The sequence below is a fragment of the Bidens hawaiensis genome, unplaced genomic scaffold (assembly GCF_021521415.1).
Source record: "Bidens hawaiensis isolate Kalapana, Puna unplaced genomic scaffold, B.hawaiensis_p1.1 tig00001521_1, whole genome shotgun sequence".
Lineage (NCBI taxonomy): Eukaryota > Viridiplantae > Streptophyta > Magnoliopsida > Asterales > Asteraceae > Bidens > Bidens hawaiensis.
This window is the reverse complement of record NW_027491087.1, coordinates 3791360-3815028: the sequence shown is the minus strand read 5'-3', so window position 1 is coordinate 3815028 and position 23669 is coordinate 3791360. Positions and strand designations below refer to the sequence as shown.

At 33.8% G+C, this 23669-nt stretch overlaps 4 protein-coding genes and 1 pseudogene across 5 annotated transcripts in view; 2 read left to right on the top strand and 3 right to left on the bottom strand.

Annotated features, from left to right (window-relative positions):
* LOC143584766 (uncharacterized) overlaps positions 1–23669 on the top strand; it is a 267673-nt gene that overhangs the window by 121815 nt on the left and 122189 nt on the right. The gene's annotated exons all lie outside the window — the stretch shown is intronic.
* LOC143584057 (plant cysteine oxidase 3-like) lies at positions 9–2026 on the top strand (annotated as a pseudogene). The gene is made up of 4 exons (XR_013144284.1): positions 9–12; positions 1001–1152; positions 1288–1689; positions 1807–2026. The product of XR_013144284.1 is annotated as a plant cysteine oxidase 3-like (transcript).
* Positions 3150–7136, bottom strand: LOC143584757 (uncharacterized). Its single transcript, XM_077066732.1, has 7 exons — positions 6721–7136; positions 5017–5324; positions 4460–4614; positions 4076–4393; positions 3815–3961; positions 3665–3715; positions 3150–3537 (listed from the first exon to the last, which is right to left on the bottom strand). Exons 1-7 carry the CDS (start codon positions 7119–7121, stop codon positions 3472–3474), a joined length of 1446 nt encoding a protein of 481 aa, XP_076922847.1. The 5' UTR covers positions 7122–7136; the 3' UTR covers positions 3150–3471.
* Positions 9034–12698, bottom strand: LOC143584419 (protein CHAPERONE-LIKE PROTEIN OF POR1, chloroplastic-like). The gene is made up of 5 exons (XM_077066486.1): positions 12558–12698; positions 12328–12419; positions 10383–10765; positions 10109–10185; positions 9034–9248 (listed from the first exon to the last, which is right to left on the bottom strand). Exons 1-5 carry the CDS (start codon positions 12614–12616, stop codon positions 9098–9100), a joined length of 762 nt encoding a protein of 253 aa, XP_076922601.1. The 5' UTR covers positions 12617–12698; the 3' UTR covers positions 9034–9097.
* Positions 13818–22380, bottom strand: LOC143584746 (G patch domain-containing protein TGH-like). The gene is made up of 16 exons (XM_077066724.1): positions 22148–22380; positions 20797–20887; positions 20601–20695; positions 20262–20365; positions 19768–19829; positions 19615–19686; positions 19331–19461; positions 19077–19152; positions 18911–18997; positions 18713–18790; positions 16916–17057; positions 16320–16809; positions 15123–15410; positions 14929–15057; positions 14649–14849; positions 13818–14580 (listed from the first exon to the last, which is right to left on the bottom strand). Exons 1-16 carry the CDS (start codon positions 22280–22282, stop codon positions 13996–13998), a joined length of 2766 nt encoding a protein of 921 aa, XP_076922839.1. The 5' UTR covers positions 22283–22380; the 3' UTR covers positions 13818–13995.

Below are 23669 nucleotides of genomic sequence, written 5' to 3'. Positions count from 1 at the left end.
CTAAACATATGGGTAAATATCATTTAATTGTTTTCTTCATGATAACTTAAATTTTTATAAAGATAAACTTTATTAACTTTAGTTTTTATCATTTAATTAACGCGTATCAACATTCCCGTTACGACTGCTACTGTAAATTTCTAATCTTACACTTTATTTTATCCTTTTTGAAGCAATTATGTTTGAAAATCTATTTCAAAACTTGTAAATTATAACAAAGAAAAGTATTCAAACATTTACTTATTATACAAACTCAAATAAAAAAAATAGATAAAGAGGTTAAACATAAAACCGTCACTTTGACCAGAAGACAGCCCGTAAACTTATCTAGTTTAAGTTTGGTGTTGTGTCACACTTTGTTTCTTTCTCTTTGAAACCCTATAAATTGGAACAAATGAGTAGAAGCCGATATCTTGTTTCAAACCCAAACTTGTTGAAATCGAAACCTAATTCCACCAATATGTTCTTCCAACGACTCTTAGTTGTTTCTTTGTATATCTTTTCAAATGTCAATGGATCAATCATAAATCCACATAAATCTAGAATGATACTAGTTAAGTTTGTGAGGTTTACAGCTGCAAACCACCCGAACCTTAAATAACGCTTGTTTAGTTATCCACCCCAAGCTCGAGCATTGTATAGGAAGATTGTTTAGGGTGCCTTAAATTATAATTCTTTAATTTCACACCACACAGCCAAGCTCAAGCCGAGCGTGGCTCGTTTAAGGTACTGCACATGAGCTCGAGCCCAACTTGGTCTTGTTAAGGTTTTTCTCAAAACAATTAAAAATGTATATAATTTTATTAATAAATAATAAACGAGGCCAAGCTCGAAACAAACTGGCTCGAGCTTTCATAAGTCAAAACGAGCTCGAGCTGTCGTAGGTTTGTGGTATTAACATATCCAATTGCCTGTCATCATTATATATTATGGCACATGTACATAATTCATTATGTTAAGAATTGAGATATATTAGGCATTGATGATTAATATTTTGCAGATACGATTGGTCCTGCTGATGTTGGGCTACCAGAACAATACCAAGAAGACGACCGAGGTCATGGTTTTTCTACCTCCAATACTTTCGGTAGGGTTAACCGTTGGGCCCAGCCGATAACATATGTGGACCTAAGTGAAAATGATAGTTTTACAGTAAGCCCGATTATTTCCCCCTCACTAGCTGTTAATAGAACATAACCAAACACATCGGTTGAGAAAAAAAATAGAAGTTTAAATCGTTTCATAGTAATTTCAGGGATGTTCTAAAAGAAGACAATTTGAATGCAGATGTGTATGTTTATCTTCGGTTATACCGCTACATGACCATCCAGGAATGACTGTTTTGAGTAAGGTCTTGTACGGTTCTTTGCATGTTAAAGGTTATGATTGGGTTGAGCCCGCTTGCATCAAGGTTTCTCGAGCTCCAGGTTTTCATCTAGAACTTACTATTAACTTTAGTTACAAATGCAGAATGTTAATGGAATTTTGTTTAATAGCAAAGCTGTCAGTGGACAAAGTTCTTTCAGCACCTTGTAGTACTTCAGTTTTGTATCCAAACACGGGGGGAAATCTTCATTGTTTCACTGCTGTTACCTCGTGTGCGGTTCTTGATATTCTCACACCTCCTTATGAAGAGTCTGCAGGCAGAAAAATGTACTTATTACCGAGATTACCCCTACTCTACCTTCCGTAAGTTCTTAATTTTTTTTGAATTAATATGGTTTTGTTAATTATAACTAGTGCATTAAATTCTTAAAAAAAAGTTTCAACAAACGCGCGCTAAATATTTTTTATTATGTATATCAGGAAGCGGAGATGAGGCAATTGATGGAAATGAAGATGAGTATGCATGGCTGGAAGAGATAGAGACACCGGATGATCTCTATATGCGACAAGGGGTGTATGCGGGCCCACCTATACAAAGCTGATACAAATAGTAGGAAGTGTGGTTAGTAGATGAAGTCATAAACTGTGTATTTATTATGGCCTAACTAATGTTTATTGTTTATTAATACTTGTGTTTTTTATTCATTATTGCCTTTACTTATATTTAACAATATGAAAAAAAAAAATTAAAAAGATTTAAAGTACGGTTTTCGTATTTAGGTATATAATTATAGGCTTTGCACCTTTTGTCCTAAACGTTTATTAATTATACGGATTATTTTTTACGTTTAGGGTTTGTTATAGATTTCATCATTTCTAAGTGTAGTCACGAGTAAGGCGTGAGGGTAAATCTGTCTTTTTACTCGGCTAGTTTCTTGTTCATAGATGGGTGTCAGCATACAATGATTGAATGTAAGAGAGGAAGAATATGCAAGAAAATGGCCCCAGTGACTCTGTTCAACCATTTTTACCTTAATTACACTTGATTGTTTTTATTAAGTAAAGGTTTAAGATGCAGTATTTAACCTTTATTTATGCATAATACCCCTAACAGATGTTAGAATCTAGTTAGGTTCTATAGTGTCTGCCTTTTCAAACCAATGAAGTCTATTTTATGATTATTTTCAAAATGACAAAATTGTCTTAAAAAAGAGGGGAGATTTTGGTGAATCCTTGTCCCACATGTTTCTAGTTATTACTTATATCATTAGGTTGTCTTGTGGTTTAACTAGCAATGGCTAGTTAAACCGTCACATCACTGTCACGTAGCATGACAGTGGGTTTTATTTTAACTAGTAAACCATTTAACAAGTGTGTTATGGTTTAAAAACAAATAAATAAAAATAAAAAAAGGTGATTGGTTGAAAGGAGGTGGACCCTAGCTTTTGGCGCCCCATTTACTTTCCGTGGCATGGCATAGCAATTGTTAACATGCCTATGTGGCATGTTTGGCGCCCCCTTTAACAATGCACAACACGTAGTCTTAATGGGAGATTTGGGGGCCATGGACTAATCATGCACATGCTTTCACTTCTTGGTTCAATTACTTAAATCAAAAATCAGCATCATAGTTTAGGTTTGATAAAAAAATCACCCAATCAAACCCCTCTTTTATGTACCAGGTCGGTTAACAATCATGTCGAAAGGATTCGAACATTACTTTTAGTCTTCTAGTTCCTTAAAATCCTTGATAACTCAATAGTCAAATCAGCTTATGTGATCTTAAAATTTGGTGCATTGAAACCATTTGTTCACAGATATACTTCAAAACAAACTTGGCACAACCATTCACAACTTAAATTTTTATATTCTATCCCCAACAGAACCTATTAAAAAAAAGGATCCGCAGCAATAACATTGTGTTCATCTCCAACAAAAGGGCCAAAAACAAATGTCAAAAGTACAAATACAAAGTTTCAATCAACAATACATGCAATAACTTCTCATGTGCACAACCTTAAACATCTTGTTATTTCAGAAATAGTAAAAGCCTAGTAAGGTTTACAACTGAGGTTCTCCATAGAGAATTTGAAGAGCTGGATAGTATCTTGCTCCACATATTATTTCCGACTCAATGTTTAATTCTCATGGCAATCTGAATGCTTCACCTGCATAACGGACATTTCCAAGTTCCTCTTCAATGCGAAGAAGCTGCACACAAACAAACAAATAAAATAGATTAATCGACACTCGAGAGGTTAATTGGAACCAACTTTATTTTAGCAAAATGAGATTATAACCCTAAATCCATGTTGTGATTAGATATTAAGAACAATACCTGGTTATACTTGGCCAATCGCTCACTTCGGCAAGGAGCGCCAGTCTTAATCTAAAAATTGAAAAATAATCCATAATTTAGAAAAAAAATCAATAATACTGAAAACATACAGATGATGATGTAGAAATAAAAGATGGAATTAAATGACACCTGTCCGCTAGCCAAACCAACTGAAAGATCTGCAATGAAGTTATCCTCGGTTTCACCACTACGGTGGCTAACCATCACACCCCATCCTGCAGTTTTTGAGTCAAGAGCTGCTTGGATAGATTCAGTTACTGTACCTATCTGGTTAACCTGAAATAAATCAAATAATTTTAAACAAACAAATATTGTTAGAGGCTGTCAAGATCAGAATTATAAAAGCATAAAACATAACATTTGTGACAGATATGTAATTCTTGCACTTGCCTTTAACAGCAGAGCATTGCAGGCCTTTTTCTGAATACCTTCTGCAATTCTCTTTGGATTCGTGACCAATAAATCATCCCCAACAAGTTGGATGTCAACTGAAGATTGTAGAGAAGTCCACGAGGACCAATCATCTTGGTCAAAGGGATCTTCAATTGATACAATCGGGAAATCTCTCACAAATTCTCTGTATAAATCACCAAGACTTGGAGCTGAGAGAACATGAGCTCCATCATTTGGTTGATTCTTGAAATTGAGATCGTATTTACCATCTTTTGTTAAAAACTCAGAAGCAGCAACATCCATTCCTATTTTAATCTGCAAAATTTCTTCTTTTATATATCAACAATAACTGGAATATTAAAAATGCTGCATGTCATTTACCTTGCCAGTGTAACCAGCCTTTTCAATTGCATCAATGAGCAACACAAGTCCTTCCCTGTTATCCTGCACATTGGGAGCAAAACCGCCTTCATCTCCAACATTGCATGCATCTTGCCCGTATTTTGCTTTAATGATTCCCTTCAGTGTGTGATAAACTGTAATTATAAATCAGAAATCTAGCACAATTAGTAATGAATAGCTTCTGTCAGTCTATGACATTTTAACATTTCTGTTTCTAACCATAAAAGTTGTGCATTTATTAATCAGATTAATGTATCGTAGACACAGATAAGAGTTTATGATGACAAGAACAGAAGTCTTTTGTCATCAACTAAGGGGTTGACCCAAGTATGCAAATGTTTGGCAAGACATACAAATCAAGAACACAAACCATCTTTCTAACTTCTTATTCACTATTTGACCCGTTAGAGATATAAACATAATAAAAGTGATCCATTCATAAGTTAATATTTTAAAACTGCAGCTTCAACCAATGATGCGTAGAGGTATGAACTGAAATGATAACTAATTTTGAAAGATTTGGGAAATACGCTAACCTTCACTGCCCATACGCAGAGCCTCAGCAAATGAAGATGCGCCAACAGGCAGAATCATAAACTCTTGCATGGCAAGATTATTGCCAGCATGACTACCTCCATTGATCACATTGAATGCTGGAACTGGCATAACAAGCTCTTTTGTTCCCGATATCTCTTGAATATGCTTGTACAATGGTATGCTTTTTGCTCCTGCACCAGCTCTGCACACACTCAGGGACACTCCAAGTATTGCATTAGCTCCAAGTTTTGACTTGTTTGGAGTTCCATCAATCTCTAGCATGATGCCATCAAATTCAGCTTGATTCCTTGATGTACAAGAAAATAATCAAATCAACATTTTATTACAAGGTATTAGTTTCTCTGATCCTAACCTAAGAAAGCATAATAAGGGCACTATCAAATTAGTATTCTATTACAAGCTTGTATAGTCATTTCATTGCATGATAGTTTCTCTATCCCTAAGACCACATAATCAGAGGGCTCTCACCAACTTTCATTTCAATACTGTGTAATGGTTCAACTATTTGCTAATCATGAATTTTAATTTATTCATAAATATAATTTTCATTAACATTAAAAAACGACAATATATACATATTTTAAAAAAATACAAGAAAAAAACATTTATATAAGTTTTAAAATAATTACAATTAACTGAAGCTAATTATGGCACAATCAAACTAACATCATTAACATTCTATTATAAGATATTAGTCAGTTGCTTGATAGTTTCACTAATCCTAACCTAAAGGAAGCATAATTAGGACACAATTAAATCTTGGTTTAAAAAAGTGTGCCCAAGGTGCATTGAGGCGTAAATCCCATCGCTTTTGATCACCTAAGGCGCATGCTGTCCAAAAAACAGCCTGAGGCGCAGATGAGGTGCGTATTTTTGTACACGAAGTGTTTTTATGCATCAGAATTGTTGTACAGGCTTTTTAGGTTGTACATGTATCTTTTTTATACATTAAATCATGCATAAAGCTTCTTTATAGCTAACTTTGGGTAGGCAATGCTAAAAACCTATGAGATGTATGAAAAAAAAATTGTAAAAAAGCTTTGCGCCTCGTGTATGAAAATCGAAGAACTTTTGTGCTTCGATTTTAGACCCTGTCGCCTCTGTGCACTTCTTGCATTTTTAAAATCAAACTTACATCATGCCATCATTAACATTCTATTACATCTTATTAGTCATTTGATTGATAGTTTCACTAATCTTAACCTAAAGAAGCATAATTAGGGCACAGTCAAATTAGCATCATTAACATTATACTACAAGCTATTAGTTTCTCTTATTCTAACCTAAAGGAAGCATCATTAGAGCACAGTCAAATTAGCATCATTAAAATGCTACTACAAGCTATTAGTTTCTCTAATCCTGACCTAAAATAAGCATCATTAGAGCACAATCAAATTAACATCATTAACATTCTATTACAAGCAATTATAATAATTTCATTGCTTAATAGTTTCACTAATCTTAACCTAAAATAAGCATAACTGGGGCACAATCAAATTCTCATTAACTAGCTATTACAAGCTAATAGCTATTAGTTAATTGTTTGGTAATTTCACTAATCCTAACCTAAAGGAAGCATCATTATAGCAAAATCAAACAAACATCTTAACTAATCACATAAACCACAAACTTGAACAAAATGACCATAAATTAATATCCAAACTATCAACCAAAACCCTCACCTAACATCCACACCAACGAGCTTGGGTCCCAAAACCTCATTAATATTCTTGACGGCATTCAGAACACCTTTCCCGCCATAAACACTCTTATCACCGTCTCTAAGCTCCAACGCCTCGTAGATTCCGGTAGAGGCGCCACTAGGCACCGCAGATCTGTATAGATCATCGGTGATGAGATCAACCTCCACCGTCGGATTGCCTCTGCTGTCGATGATCTGCCTCGCCTTCACGGACTTCACCGTCGATGACTTGGTTGACGCCACGGACGGTGACTGAGCCACGGACACGGAGTTCCGGACGGTGAACGGAGTCCGTGAGTTACGGACGGAGGTCCGTGGGGTGAGGAAAGGTGATGAGACTGAAGGTTTGGAGAATGAGGTGGTGGGAGGAAGTAAGGCCATTGGTGAGTGGAGTGAAGATGAAGAGTGTGTGTAGTGGAGAATGTATAATTATAATAATATGAATATGAATATGAATGGAGGAATGGTTGGAAAGTCCGCCGTGGGTGACGGCGATTATTATAACAGGTTTTTGGTGGTAGGTGGAGGTGACGACGATGTTAGGTTCTGAAAAGCCAAAGGCCAGCCAGCTGAGTGACGTGTAATATTATTATAATATGTTGCATTACACGTGGAAAATAGTTACTTGTCTGTGTATTTTGTGTATGAAGCTGGAAAAAATTGCAAGAAAATATATAATTACTCGCTTTTATCTCACATATAATTTTCGTTGCAAATATTTATATATACTTTTTTAATATTAATTTTATTTATAGTAAAAAGATTAATAATATACTTAAGGTTTGATGATAAAATAGTTTCACAAATAAATTAGATGTAATAACTTGTTTAAAAGTTATCTGGGTTTGGTGAGATTCATGACTCACTTATTTTTTTACTATAAAATTGTGTTTCTTAATTATATTTAATATCTTTTTTTTATATCGGATATTAATTTTTATTATATCCTTATTTTATGGGATTTTCATATCAAATATTTGGTAAAATTAATTTTCAATTTAATGAGATGTCATAACCAATTTAAGAGCTATCTGAGTCTGGTGAGACCCATACCCGTGAATTCGGGTCAAATGCATAAGAATTTTACATTTATAAATAAAGCAATCTGGTGGCTTAAGAAGATGTGATGACCAACCAAAGAGCTTTTACAACAATCGTTGAGGTGATGAGCAACAAGAGAGCTTTTGCAACAACCGTTATAAGATGTGATTACTATTAGGTTTAGTAAACTCAACTACTTAAAGCCAATTTACGTCAGGCTCTTATAGTTAAATTGAGTATACACCTATATTAATTTTATTTCAAGATTGGTAATGTATTTAAAAGAAAATAAGAGTAAAAAGTGATTCTTTTTAAAAAATATCTAGATGCATGGTTCTCTTAAATCTTAATCGTCGGTATATTAAAACAATCTTGATTATTTAGTAAATAAAATAATCAAATAAATACAGAAAATTTGTATTAAGCTCTATGAAATGAAATTAGTTTAGTTTTTTTTTCTCAAGTGCGTTTAAAAAATTAAAAAATTATGTAAATTTAGTTTAACTATATTGAATTTTCAAGAGAGGAGTATGAAGTGTAAACAAGTCAAAACAGTTTTGAATTGTTGAATATCTATTGATTAAACGATAGTATATTAAACGATATCGGGCTTAGATTTGAGTTCACTCAAGAGACAAGTTAAGGGTATTAAGCCTGTCTAAAATTATTTTAACATCTAATTTTTTTTCCACCTTTCACGTTATGTCTTAAGTGAGATTAGCCTTTGTCAATTGCCACTAGACTTTGTCAATTGCCACTAGACCAAGCTAGTGGTTGTTCAAACCTCTCTAAATATCCACAAGCCTAAATGACCTTTTAATTTATATAAATTTAATGTATTATACCTAATATGATTGTACACAACTACAATAACAGTAACAAACATATATACACACACAAATGTAAAGACATGTATGTATGTATGTATGTATGTATGTATGTATACACACAATACACACAGAGCCTAGCTCGAGCTTGAAAATCATTCACGAGCCGAGCACGAACATTAGAGATAAACGCTAAAACAAGTCAAACTCAAGCTCTTTTACGTTAGACTCAAGATTGAGCTTAGGCGGCTCAGGCTCAGCTAGACTTGTTTATACTTAAAACTATTTGCTAAATTGGTTAGAATTATAACACATAGTTGAACCTATAAACTAACAGCAAGTTTGCAGCTCATACACATTAAAATTCAAAGGTACACCAGGGATTGATGTTATGCAAACATAAAGCTATAGGAACTCAGAAGATTACATAAGCCAATGACAATTAATCTTGTTATGAATCATACATGCAATCTAAGGACAATTAAGGTTTTACTTAAGAAAGGTACATCCAAGAAACAAAAAGACGTATACTACCAATGAAGTCAAGAGCTCCAGGGTCCAAGTTGGTTGCCAAATGGCTGCAGGAATCATAGGCACCACACATGAACCACAAATCCACCCCACCACTAGAGATCCAAATCTGTACATCAATGTCAAAATGGGTCGGGTTAAATCAACATTTAATTATACAATATACAAGCTGTAGATTTGGATAAAAGGCAATAATGGTTATTTAATTCAATATTGCATGTCAAACTATGAGGTAATGGGAGTGGTTATTGTGTAAGAGAACACGATCCATTTACTTGTTCGCGTTAAGAAATCAATCCTAATTCGGACACACTTAAAACCATGTAACCTAGATGCAACCCGTATAACCTGTTTTTCTATACAGGGACAGGTCAGTGAGGCAACCTGTTTAAAATTCAACAGGATAACCAACTTAAAAGGTAAAAAAACATCTTAACTTTCTTAGCATATCGCTCTCTGTTTATTAAGCGTGAGTTTGACTGCCCAACCCAAAATTTGATATTTACATGTCAGGTCGTGTCAAAAAATGCGACTCCTAGATAGCATGTCAACTTCTAAATTCATTATTGTTAAAAGTGCTTAAATATTACAAATTATTTTTTTATGACATGTAAAAGAACTAAGACGGATGTAGCACTAGCATGTAGCAGCAAACATCATATATGTTTAACTAAACATGTAGTTAGAATTAGTTGAATTAGTAATTAGTAAGTTGAGTATTAGCTGGTTTCATTACCAAAAAGTAAATTTAATTCTGCAGTAATTCAATTGGCCTTTTTGAAAGATATCAACAAAAACATTATTAAAAACTAGAGAAACAAAGGGTGAAACTGGTTAAAGAAAGTTGAAATACTAATAATTCACAAATGACTAATCTTTTTTTCTGGTTTTATAGGTAGTTTAACCCAAAAATTAATAGATTGATGAGAATACTTATTAGGGTTTAACGGTTTTTCTTTATAAACTCACCCAATAACAGACGCCCTTGCTATGCTCTTTGACTTGTCATTGAGGAAGTAAATGCAAGCAAACAGTGACAGTGCCACCTGTATCATATATAAAGACCGAATCAGGATAAAACACTAAACATCAATTCAAGATATAAATAACATTTAAAACTATAAACACAAAGTTGCACTCCCTCAGATTAATTTACTTGTTTTTCCACCATCACTAATAACATAACACGATGAACTAATTTGGGTCCATAACATGATATTTATGAAAAAAAAGAACATCAAACCTGGAATGCAGGACCACCCTCAGCAGAGTTCATCACACTCCAAAACGCCATAAACGTGAACAAAAACAATCTTCTGAGGATAATAATCCTCTCGGGAAGTTCTACGAAGGTGAGCAAGTTCTGAATCCAAGGTGGAGACTCTTCTACTTTCTTCTTCAGCCTTGTTTTCAAGTTGATTTTTGTCTTTTTTCTATTCTCGAAGCTTTTCATAAGTATTTTCTCAAAAGCAGCTTCTATTGACTCTGCACTTCTTTCATGACCACCATACTGACTTAAAAGAAAGTTCCTAGAACTCCATACTTCTTCCTCAGAAGCATCAGTAGTTATACCAAGACGTTTGTAAGGATCCCAAACGTTACTTCTAGGGTATTTTGCAATGTTACCTAAACAAACAGAATTAGATAATAATCTTCACTTACGGGAAAAAATAAACATTGCAGGCTGGTTAAATGAGTTTATGGTAAAAAGATGCAGAAATAGTTACTTATACTTGAGATTATCCAATGAATTTAGGGATTTCAAGGTCAAGATTAGATCTTAATTTTTGGAATGTTACATAATCCAATAGTAGTATTGTGCATGAAACCGAAAAAACCAAGCTGAAACAAAAACCAACGTTTTAGTTTTATGTTTTAGTAAAAACTAAACATACGGTTGCTTTTGGTTTTGCATGTTTTAAGAACCGAAAAACCGAATCGAATTTATATATTTTATTTTTTGTTTTAAGTAATTTATAATAGTTTAATAAATATGTAACTCAAATAATTTAGCCCAAATGTATAATTAATAATCCATATATTATTATATACTAGACGGGTGCCCGCGCGATGCAGCGGGGAATACGGAAATTGGTAATTACATTATAGATTTATGGGTGTTTGTCGTTTCGTTTGTAACTGTGAAACCATTTATTGGTATATGTAGATTCATAGTTCTTATTTTAAACTTGTTTTAATATTGAAGTACAAACGAAACGGAACCTAACCATTGTTAATGGATTTTGTTGGGTAATTTGCAACGGTTTAGTTTCAGATTTGGCGACCAAAAGCCGTTAATAATGGCTTGGCTCATGGTTTAATATAAGACCATTTAAACTGGACGACAAACGACTATATGTAAAAAAAAAAATTAACTGAAAAGAAACTATGACAATATCATACTCAAATTAAATAGAACTAAATGCTCGTTTTTATGGTGCAATTTTTAAAAAAATAATATTAACGTGTGAAAAAGTTATAACCGTTTAAAAATCGTTGGGGTATTTGGGTTAAAAATGAAATTATGAAGAATATATAGTTAAAAGATAAAGGACCAAAGTTATAACTATTTCTTAAATTTGCAAGATATGATTAAAGTTAAAGGGGCATTCTTGTAACTATTTTGGAGAATAATGAAACACATGTGAGATTTAATGTTAGAATGACCAATTTGTCCTCATTTTAGGTTGTACCATGTGCTTGAATGTTTGTAAATCCCTTAAAAAACTACCGTCTTAATTTGCCCATCTTTCCCTCGTTATATATAGTATAGATCATTAATGATTTAGGCCAAAATTCATTATTTTGCGCCCAAAATTTTCAAGTTCAAATGGCCAAACTGAACAACCAAAACTGAATGGTTTTCAAAAATTCAAAAACCGGTGGCTCGGTTTAACCCAAGTCCGGCCCAAACCGAACCGTGCACTGCACACCCCTCATATCAGTCTTGACTTAATAGAAACATTGCAGGCTGGTCAAATTAGGTCAACAGTACACATATGATATGAACAATTAGTTACTAATATTTGAAATTATCCAACGAATTTAATGATTTCAAGGCCAAAATTAGAGTCAATTAGTTGCAAGCACTGTATACCCTAACATAGCAATATAAAATTAAACAGGTCATGGTATAAATCAGGTCATATATTATTATGTCATCCATAATAATAACAGAATTAAAGTACCTCCATATGTAGAATCAGCAGCAGCAGCACACCTAGGGCTTCTAAACACCAACGGTAACAGTGCAGGCTTCCTTAAGTTTCCGTTAATCGAACTGAACACACAAATTGAAATCAAATTAAGAAAAAGAACAATAGAAAAGAGCTAAATAAGTTGGAATTGAACTAATATCGTGTCAATTTAACCGGTGAATTTGTTGATAATATGTGGATAAGGTGATTAAAAAACTTACAGGTTGTTGCCGAGAAACGGAGATGAGATCACTGGATTAGAAAGGAGAAGAGAAGCCATAATAATAATAATAATAATAATATGAACCCTAGAGAGATGAATTGTTATGAAGAATTAGGAGTCTTAAGAGCCGACAGTGGACCTTATTATTTGTTAGCTGCACTGCACCTGAGGGAAGAGGAAGATGTGTTCGATGAGTTTGGGTCTTATTATTTGGATTTTGGATGCGATTTATCTTTCAAGTTTTACAATCCCCCCCCCCCCTCCCCATGCTTTTTCATGTAACCCGGAACACGTCGCAAATGTGTAAAGATGAGGGACGGGTGGTTGTGCAAATAACGCTTAACGTAGAAAGCGTACAGAGTCTTGAATATAGATTGCGTAGTTATTTTAATTCAGGTGTAATTGTTTGTGCGTAATCAGTTAACTTTTGTGCGTAATTATGACGCTAGAAGACTTTGTACGCTTTGTATGATAAGAAGCTTTTGTGTTGGATCATTTACCTAAAAGATAATCATGCTTGGTTTCTCTTATTTGACATTGTTGAAGCAGACGCAATTAGCATGTCAACCTGGAGCTTTCTTTTAAATGGTAAGCTGCTTCATAAGAGGATTCACATCAGGCTCTTTAAGCTAACTCGTATCCACAAATTATATGGAAAATAGTTAAAATAGTTCTTTTAACTCCTACATCATAATCTTTTTCTTTGTACTTTATGTACATATTGACACCCCTCATTTCTACATGATGATCGATAACACCCACGCTTCATGTTTTGGGTTGCAATCAGACCAGATTAACACCACTACTCATTGACGACAGCAACTACGAGCAGCAACGAACATGATAATTTCAAACGCTCCCTATTGGGGTCCTATCAAACGGGAGAATTTCAACTACAAAGCAAAGCATGTATGTTTCTGCTAGAGTTCTATTTCATACGTTTATCTGGTGTTAGAATACTAAAATAAGACACAAATTAAGACTTAAAACAACCAAGGTAACAGTGGGACTTGGTGTGGAGCATAATGTTCCCTTTAATTGCATCAAAACTGCTAATATCAATCTGTACTCATTTTGGTCTCAACCGGTCACCCTGCCCGACCTGATCCGCCCATTTTGCAATGTAGCAGAGCTGAGAAAGTGATTTTCATGGACGTGGGTCAAACTTTAAGCAGAATAACTGATTGTTACGTAGTCCCAGAAAGTCATCGCACATGCATATATAACATATAAAACAAAATCATTCTAGTTCACACCTAAAATACAAGAATCCAAAAGGAGATCAGTCAACCGAAAACTGAAACCCTTACACCTTGAACCTTGTTTTGACACCATGCTGCACAATAGTAAGTGATGTGGAAATGGTGGATCAAGATTTCAGTGTAGACCGACAACGGGTATATAGAATAGAACACACTTTAAGATTGTATTCTTCTTCAGTCTCTCCTTTTTTTCTTCTCTCTCTTGCTATCTCTATACTCTTTATCTGAATGTCTAGATCTGCTAGAAGATTCATGTCTGCTAGACGATTCATGATGTCTGTGCTTCGAGTGTTTTCTATCTTCCTTTTTCCTTCCTTTATGTCTCGACCTATGTCGGTCTCTATAACCATCAGACGAGTCACTTGTACTATCATAATCCCGTTTGGATCGTTTTCTTCTTTTCTCATCATCCGAAGAGCTTTTGTCCCTTTTAACCTTAGTCTCTTTTTTCAAATTTTCATCATTAAACTCTTTACTACTACTTTGTCTAACAATGTTTTTATGTGCATCAGAATCAACCGGATCATGTTTCTGAGGGAAATCCTGAACTGTCGGTTTTTGAGTTGGTTCGGGTTGTTTATATGGTGGTTGATCAGGTGGGACCTCGAGGCCTAACTCTTTCCCTAATGACACCAGAAAATCACCAGCCACTAAACGGCTTAAAGCCGTATTAGCAACTTCTATTTTCTTTGTGGGATCTTCCTGTTGAGTTACGTTAATATTTTCCTCTTCGTCATCTGAATCATCAGAGAATATAGCCTGCAAGCATATTAAATTGTAAGCATTTGAAGTGTTAAACTTATCAAAATGATAAGAGCAAAAGTTACCTTATAAAGATCAACTGGTCTCTCAACATTTTCAACTTCAACTTTTTCTTCAACATCCACAACATTTGTTCTAATCTCATCTACTTGAGAGGATGATATGTTGTTTGAGGTTGTATTTTTGTCTCCTGTTGTAGCCTTAACATAGTCTGGCATGAATAAAAGAGAATCCAACTTGCTCCTCGACCTTGGAGGAGGTGGCGGCTGCAAATAATAATTGCTAGTTATTTTACATCACATTATTATTACACGAACTTTTATATTATTATTTGAGAAAACATACCTTTCCCATGTAAGGATCAATTAAATCAAAGCGTTTGCACAAGATAGGTGCAGGTCGCCACTGAAATTCTTCACGTTTTGGGAACATACTCTTTTTTATAACCTCGTCAGTTTGACTAACTCCATTTATCTGTTAAATGTTAATAAACGATTAAATTAAGATCATAAATCTAATACAAAAACTATTACAGATACCTCTGATCCACCAGAAGTGAACTGTAGCCCTCCTAGACCAGCTGATGCACCCAATATCAGTTGACTTGAAGGTTGACTTTCTTTTCCCCATTTTCCCTGTTTTATTGCCTCTGCAGCTGTCTCAAATTCTAATCTTTCTCGAGCACGAGCGGCTTCTGACATTTTACTTGATCCACCTGCATCTATTGTCCGAAGACCTCCACGATATTTCTCCTTTAAGTACTGTTCAAAACGTTCTTGTTTTGCAGGGTCATGTTGGAACGGTTTTGCTATTTCAGTGGGCTCCACCTAAAATCATTATTGTCCTAAAGATTAGGTTTTATTTCTATTAACGAACGAATAGTGTGCAATAAAATCCAAATTCACAAACATCTCAGGATAGAAATAGGGGTGTGCATATAAAGTCGAATTTGGGATCAAACCGAACCTAAAACCGAAAATTCGGGTTTTTAAAAACCGCTTGTTTTGGTTCTCATAAGGGGTTCAATTCTGTTTCGGTTTCTTCAGTTTTGCCAATTAGGGTCGAAAATTTGAGCCAAAGAAAATGTCCCAAAATAATGAATTTGGGCCTTGGAACTTTGAGCATATATTTTTTTGTTAATTAAGGATTAACTGAGTATTACACATTTGGGCCTAAAAATTTCTATCTACATCATTTATGATTTTTTTTTATAAATTACTTAACCTTCCCAAAATAAAATTATAATCCACAAATTCAATTAACAAAAGTCGGCTTTTACGAGTTCAATTTGGTTATAAAAGTTGGTTTGGTTTTTTCAAATTTTCGGCGCATGCGAAACCGATACCAAACTAGAAAGTCAGTTAAAAAACATAAAACCAAACTGTTGGTTTTGGGTTAGGTTCAGTGATTCCAGTTTCATGCACAAACTAGAGGGGTCGGTTCCGACCCATTTACGTATCTTGAGAGGATTTGGGTTGTGTTCTATCTAAAAAGGGTCAAACTGTCAATTTAGCTACAAAGGAAACGGGTGAAACGTGTTGTGAGTAGGCCAAAGTTTATATTTAATGCATAAAACACGAGGAGTCATTGTTTGTGATCATAATTACCATAATAGTTATTTATAAAAACATATTTCAACAAATGAAGATATAATGTTTGTGTGTACCCATCCAACATCCAAATTATCTTGTGACATCTAAGATATTAACTAGTAAGCAACAAATTTAGTGACTCACAAATGATGCAGGCTCAGTGAATGTATCTGATAACTGGAATTGAAGATTAACATTATCAGTGGCAGGAACAACCGGTTTTACATCTTTAACGGTTCTGTTCAAAGGTTTTTCTCCTAGCATATGTCCACGGGTTTCTGCTGACATCTTTTGAGCATTTGGATCTACTTTTTCCTTCATCAATGGTTTGGTTTTGTCACCATGTTTTTGTCTTGCCTCCCATAGCTTCCTTTTATAGTAATCACTGCCATTTCCGCCACTAAGAAAGTCAAATAGTGGATTTGACTGGTTTTTCTCTCTAGAAAGTTCCTCAAATAATGGACCACAACGAGCTACCAGAGTTGCAACCCCTTCTATTAAAACCTTCAAATTGTTATCCTCGGGTTGAGGAACCTCAGGTGGAGGAACCTCAGTCGACTTTTGATTGACCTCACGCGCAGCAGGAAACTTGTGGCGTGGCACAAAATCCTTTGGAACTACAGGAGGGTCGTATCTGAGAACAAAAGGCATCAAATATAAGAATGTAATTCGAGTTTTAAACGATAATGATTAATCAATGTGATGTTATAAGTTGTAAAAATGTGAAAAGAAAATGTAACCTTTCTAACTGGTAGTCAGTATTGGATGCAGCTTTAAAACCAGGCAGAATACCATGTTGTTTTGAAGTGGACTTCTTTTTATCCTCAATAGCCAATCTTGTAGGCTCCTCAACTTCTTCAACAAAAGCTTCAAAATCATAACCTGTTGCCCAAAAGTAACGACTTGTTTAATTATGCCATCAATGAAGAAAATCTTGCTGACAGCATCTCTCAAAATTGTATCTATCGACGAACTTTATTTATTAATGTGTGTGTGTGTAGATTCCAACAAACCCTTATACTATGAATTGTTTTTTTCCACCCTAACCTATGCTAGTATGTCACTTTTCATATCCTTCATTTCCTATATCTTATGTTATTGTTAAATCTATCTATATCTATACTCTTTAATATAAAACTACAAGTTTGCCACTTGTCACTCCCACATTAAACCTCACCCTTTTTAATAAATTTATAATAATAATAATCCTAAAATTTATGCTTCAAAAACTGTTAATTTAATATTCACTTTCCTTTTTAATAAATTAATAATAATAATAATAATACTTACTATTACCTAAAATCAAAAACTGTTTATTTAACATTCACTATCTATTTTTTTGCAAATATTTTAAATTTATATTTATCTTTTAGTTTATAAAAAAACTTAGTGTTTGATAGGTTTATTGTTTTTTGTATTAAGTATTATATTTTCATGAATTACCCGGGTAGTACACGGGTCTCAAACCAGTAAATTACATAATATACTGTATTTCCTTCTAACAATCATCATTAAAAAGAACTTTTATAAAAGGTTCAGTGTGACCCTAAGATTGAACTTCTTTATATCTTATAGTATGCTTTTAATAACTAAAAACAATAACAAATATATTAACTACTTTACAGCCTAAAGTTTATATTACCCATTTCATAATCAACTAACTACAAAACAAATATAATAAATAAAGTATTATAAAATTGACATAATTTTCCATCTACTAGAACTATGATATTTATAGCAAACCATCAACTATAATCCCAATAGAACCAGATTTGTAAACAACATAGAAGAGCGATGTGAAATCATAATTTCTTGTGTGTATTTAATTATTTATTTAACAAGTACAAAATAATAATAATAACATATAAATCCGAATCTCTCTCTAATCTTTATCTAGAACAAAACCCAACTTTACCGACACTATAGTTTCAAAAGAGGTTTGAATATTTTGATGCAGTATCCTATGCTTTATTATAGCACCTCTATAAAACGATTATATTATGTTTCGACACTACTACAAGTTTTGTGATGGTTTCTCATGAAACTTCAGGATGTCGTTAAATACAACACTTATATGGGTCTTCTAATTTTGTGATGGTTTCTCATGAATTTCCAGTTTTTCATTTAGTCTGTGTTACATGGGTCTTTAAACTAGTATCAGAATCAATTCTACAGCAGATAAACGCCATGCTCTAAATCAAACTGAGTAACGCGCAAGAAATATAAACTCATCTTAAAATATTTATTAATATTATATGCAAGTAGAAAACTGTCAATAGCCAATAGCCAAAAGCTATATTATATGTATAAACCCACAAACTATCTAGATTCATGTCATAAGATGATAAGATGCTTCACCTACTGATTTGCATTATACTGGTATATTCTACTGTCCATATTCAGGGAAATAAAGCCAGTAGTAAATAGGTGCTAGTCAGTGTTGAGTAATACGAATATATTACCCACTGCAATATATAAGTAAGAAAACATAACAATATGACACACTACAAAAAACAAAAGACTACTCAGATAATAACCTGATGCGTATACATCCTCATCTTCAGCATCAAGCTCTTCAAGGGCTCCAATGCCAAAACCAGGTGCAACATTTTTTGCTGATAAAAACAAGCCAACACAAATTATAAAGCCGCAAAGAAAAACTTACACAGCATGAAATCGCATGAAAATAATTAACAATAAACATATCATTAACACAAAAGATACATGTGCCATACGTTTGAAAGAAAAGAGAACATCTTTCTTTTGAATCAACTTTTTGTGCCCAGACTCCCTATTCCCAGGTAAATGTGACCTTTTATTGTCTGAAATTATGACAAAAATTGGTGAGCAAAATAGTTTTTAGATAACAATTTAGCTGGCTAGCTTCTGGGAGTTACATACCCCTAAATTCAGGAGCCCCTTTGTATGGATCATAGCCTAGTCCATACATGTCCTGCTTTGGATTTAGCACATAAACCTAAAAAAAGAACAAAATTATAAGACCATAATGTAAAGCCACTCATAATTCATGTGATGATGATTACAATGATAGGGAGATCTAGAACTGAATTAGCTAAATAAGACAGACTGCTTCGGGAGGCTAAGTATAACCAGATTGACATAAAGTAATTTATATATGTATTATATATACGCACCGGAGTACTTTTTTGAAGCTGATTAATATCATCAGTAGGGAGCTCTGCAGCAGTGTCCATGACTTCTTCAACTTCAGCATCCTCAGGACCCGCAAAAGCAAGAAAAGCTTTTCTAGCTTCTCTGCGAGCATCTGCAATTATGAATGGTTATTGATTAGCATCTTCTCTCTTTTTCTTTTGACTGCATGTCTTCTTTAGATTGTGAATAAATTATGCTCGACTTGTAACTTTAACCAGCTTTGAGAAATACTATATACTTCAAGCAGATTGTATGAAAAACATACCATAAGGTGCACTCTTTGAGTTTTTTATTGATTGACCACGACGCCATCCCATTTTCAGCATTAATCGGACACCTGGTCACCAACAACATGAAGTCGTAAGGAGACATTGTAAGAATTGAAATGATAAACACAAATATATTAGTAGAGACAAACCGATGGGATCTGTGGCTGGAACAACTAGTTCATCAGGAGCAGGTCCAGGAATAGCTGATGGCCTGCAATACATTAAGATGGTACTTGAGACTCGTTTGTTCGCTTTGGGTTTTTTTTTTCATTTTTTTATGATTATTCATTTTGCACCTAAGGGTATCCCAATTTTCATCTCCCCGTGAATTGACGGTTTATAATTTGAGGCATGGTTAAACATGCAAAAAACACCATGAAATTTTGAACATTTTCTTGAATATACAGAAACATATATTTGAGAAGGGTAAAATACACATAGGAATATCATGTTAAGCTAACTTTTTTTGAAATTGGTAACAAAAATATCAACAATGTGCTGTAGTTTGGTCATAGAGCAGCAGAAATTTGATCATTGCAGAAACTTCTGATAAAATGAAGTTGACAATTAAGCAAACCAATATTAACTTTACAACCTGCTATAAAAAAATCAACCATATTTTACAAAGATTGATTAATCGTACCTCTCATTTTGTTCCTTCTCAGATTGCTTCTTAGCTATTTCTGCTGCAGTAAAACCAAAAGTGTCAAACTGCATAGATGTCCCCAAAGAATTGCCTTCCAGTTCCTAGATTAGAAAAACAAAATATACATACCTCAGAAATAAGTAAAAATAAACCTCAAACTTCTAATAACTTTAGATGCATGGTCATCAACGATGTAACATTGATGGCCACTCACACACTATATTCATATAATACAATTTTTTTGTACGTGAATAAGTTTATATAAAACTTCAATGCAAAAAAAATCATCATTTGTATACAAATATTAAAGTCCAACAAAAATACAAACCCACATACAGCTTTCTCATCATCATCCAAAAAGTTTGTAAGATCTTGTTGTTTAATTTCAGCTCTATTCTTCCTTGACGATGTAAACGTTTGTGGTGTCCATCCTGTAAAGTTGTTAATAAAGTAAAGTAAGAATCACCTCCAAAAAAAAACTTCAGAACTTAGTCAAACAAAGCATATTGTTTTAGAGCATGTCATTACTTACCCTCTTTAGAGCCAACCGTATTATAATAACCAGCAGAAAAACCTCCACTAAATGCCCCATGAAACCTTCTTCTTCCTTCTTCATCTCTAACCTAAAAAATCATATCATACAATAAGTACTTCTCTATATAAGCAACACAAACAAAAGTGCTACATGCATCAATCTCTGTTTGAGATGCACTATAACAAGACTACCATCCATTTTTTGTTTTCTACTATGTTCTGCTGCCTCTATTCTATATTTCTAAATATCTAAGACATATTTTCAGTTAAAGCTGCCAATTTGTGAAATTATGAAAGCCAATATCAAGTATTTATTGGACTTTAGTACACACTTCTATAGCTGTGATAAGTTATGTTTAAGTTTACTGTATTGGTTTTCATTTGCATCAGTTAATGATCAGATAAATCTTATGTCTTATGAATCTTACTACTAAGTAGATTACATAATACGACTAAGGGGTTGTTTGGTAGCCTCTTAATGATTCTATTAAGAGGCTACCTCTGAATCAGTCAAATGTGTGTTTGGTTTTTTAAAAAGACACATCTTAATGGTTTATAGAGCCTCGTAATAGGTAAGTTTCAGAAATATGCTAAATGATTCACAGACTACCTCTTAATTGGTCAGGTCACTTCGCGGTGAGATATCGGTAATTTTAGTATCATGTAAAATTCATATATATTGAAACTTAACACTAGTAATTCAATATACTCTCCTACCATTAACAAATTAACCTTTTGCAACTACTAACAATCGTAGCAAATAGGAACTGATTTAAGACTTAAAATAGTAAAATACTAACATAAAACACTAAAAGTTGATAATTAAGACTTAAAACACTGATATCGGTGATCTATCGGTCAATATCGCCGATATTATCGGTACCGATATTGTACCAAGGGACCAATAACCGATATATCACCATACGGTGAGATCGACTGCATAGCAAACTCCCACTCACATTTCATATAAAGAAAAAAAAGATTAAATAACAATTGTTTTTTTCAATTAAACCACTACATGTTTCTAAAGGAAATAAGAGCCCTCATGCCTACGTGGCAGCGACATGGTGAAGCGTTATGCACTTTTGAATTAAAACCTAAACCACTACGCATAGTCTAACCAGTGGAACAAAAACACATAGCCTAAACCACTGTGTACTGATTCTACAAGTGCTTGATATATTAATGGCATTACTAGGAATAATAAAACCCTAACTGAACCTCTTAACTTGTCTCGAACAGATGCAAATGAATAATTCGAAGCCGAATAACGAAACCTAAACAAACTTCAGTTAAATTAAGTAAGCATGTGTAACAAATGAAATATAGAAATCGAATATGATCGAAACCTCTTGTTTCCAAGGAGCTAGGGTTCGAAGGTGACCAGAAGCTTCTGCAATTGATTTCTTCTTGCGGCTGATTGTATCTTCTTCTCGCTCGATTGGTGTTCCGATGAACACGAAAACCTCTTCGTCACTCGCCATTATTATTTTTTTTATTATTCACCGCCGTATGCTTTGATTTGAAAATTGTTGTCACAGAGCATCAAGAGTGTATTCTGTTCGGTTTGTAAAAACTAAAATCCTTAAGAGGTGAGGTTAGAGCAAATAAACTTAAAACGAGCGAGCCATGATTAAAGTTTGGGACGAGTATGATTTGGTTACAAAAATGATCCAATTAGCTTAGATGGTTTACAAATCAAGTTTTTTTTAGATATTTTATTTGAACGAGCCACGAACTCAAGCTTTAAGCCGCAAGCTTTTTGAACATCCTTAGTTGCATTTAGAAGGTTACCCATACACCTAAGTAAATTATGTTTTTTTTAAACTGATAGTTTATATTATTGACGGGTCACTGACCCACCCAACCATCTTCATTTTACCCTTAAAATGGAACTCATCAATAGGTGATGTAAATGATAGTTATGATTATATGATTATTATATATATGAGTTAAGTGTTATTTTAGTACTTGTGGTTTGATCGACTACGCAATTTTAATACCGATTTTGAATTTAGTGCAAATGGTTACCTCAGTTTTCAAAAACTTGTAATTTTAGTACATTTTTAACCCCGTCAATTTTCCTTTGTTAAGTCAGGGGTATTTGGGTAATTTAATTATTTAAATTAGGGTATTTGAGTAATTTGATTACTTTATTTTTCTTTTTTTCCCTTCTTTTCTCTCTCCCGGTTGATTAACCCCTTCCCTCTTTTCATTCTCTTTAAAACTCTAAATTACTAAATTCAAGCAAATCCTAAATCCTCAAATCGATCATGGTGTTTTGTTCTTCTAAATAGCCTAGTTCGTTTACCATATTCTTCATAATAATCACATAAAATAGCATGACCCAAATCATATCTTCTGCGTCATGGACCATTGTAGTGTAAACTTGCTACCATGGTGAAATTGTAGTGTAAACTGGTAGGGATTATTTGCTGAAATTTTAAAGTAAAAAGCATATTAGGATCGAATGAGAAGATTAAACAAGAGGATGATTGAACAAGGATTTGACCGAACTAACCGTATTCCACAGCTAGTTCAAACTCGAACGATTCTTGTTGAACAACCCACATCTCAGCCATATTTGATCGGTGTTTATCGAAGGATCAGATTGCTCATGTTGCTCAATTGCTTAATGGATCAGATTGGTAGAGGAATTTAAAGAAGAAAGTGTCAGGGAATTTGGGGTTTTATCAATTAAAAAGGGGAAACAATGTTAAAAGAAAAGGGAAACAAATATAATAAATGAAGTTACCATTTTAACCTTGACTTAACGGAGGAAAATTGACAGGGTTAAAAAAAGTACTAAAATTGCAAGTTTTTGGAAACTAAGGTAGCCATTTGCACTAAATTCAAAATCTGTACTAAAGT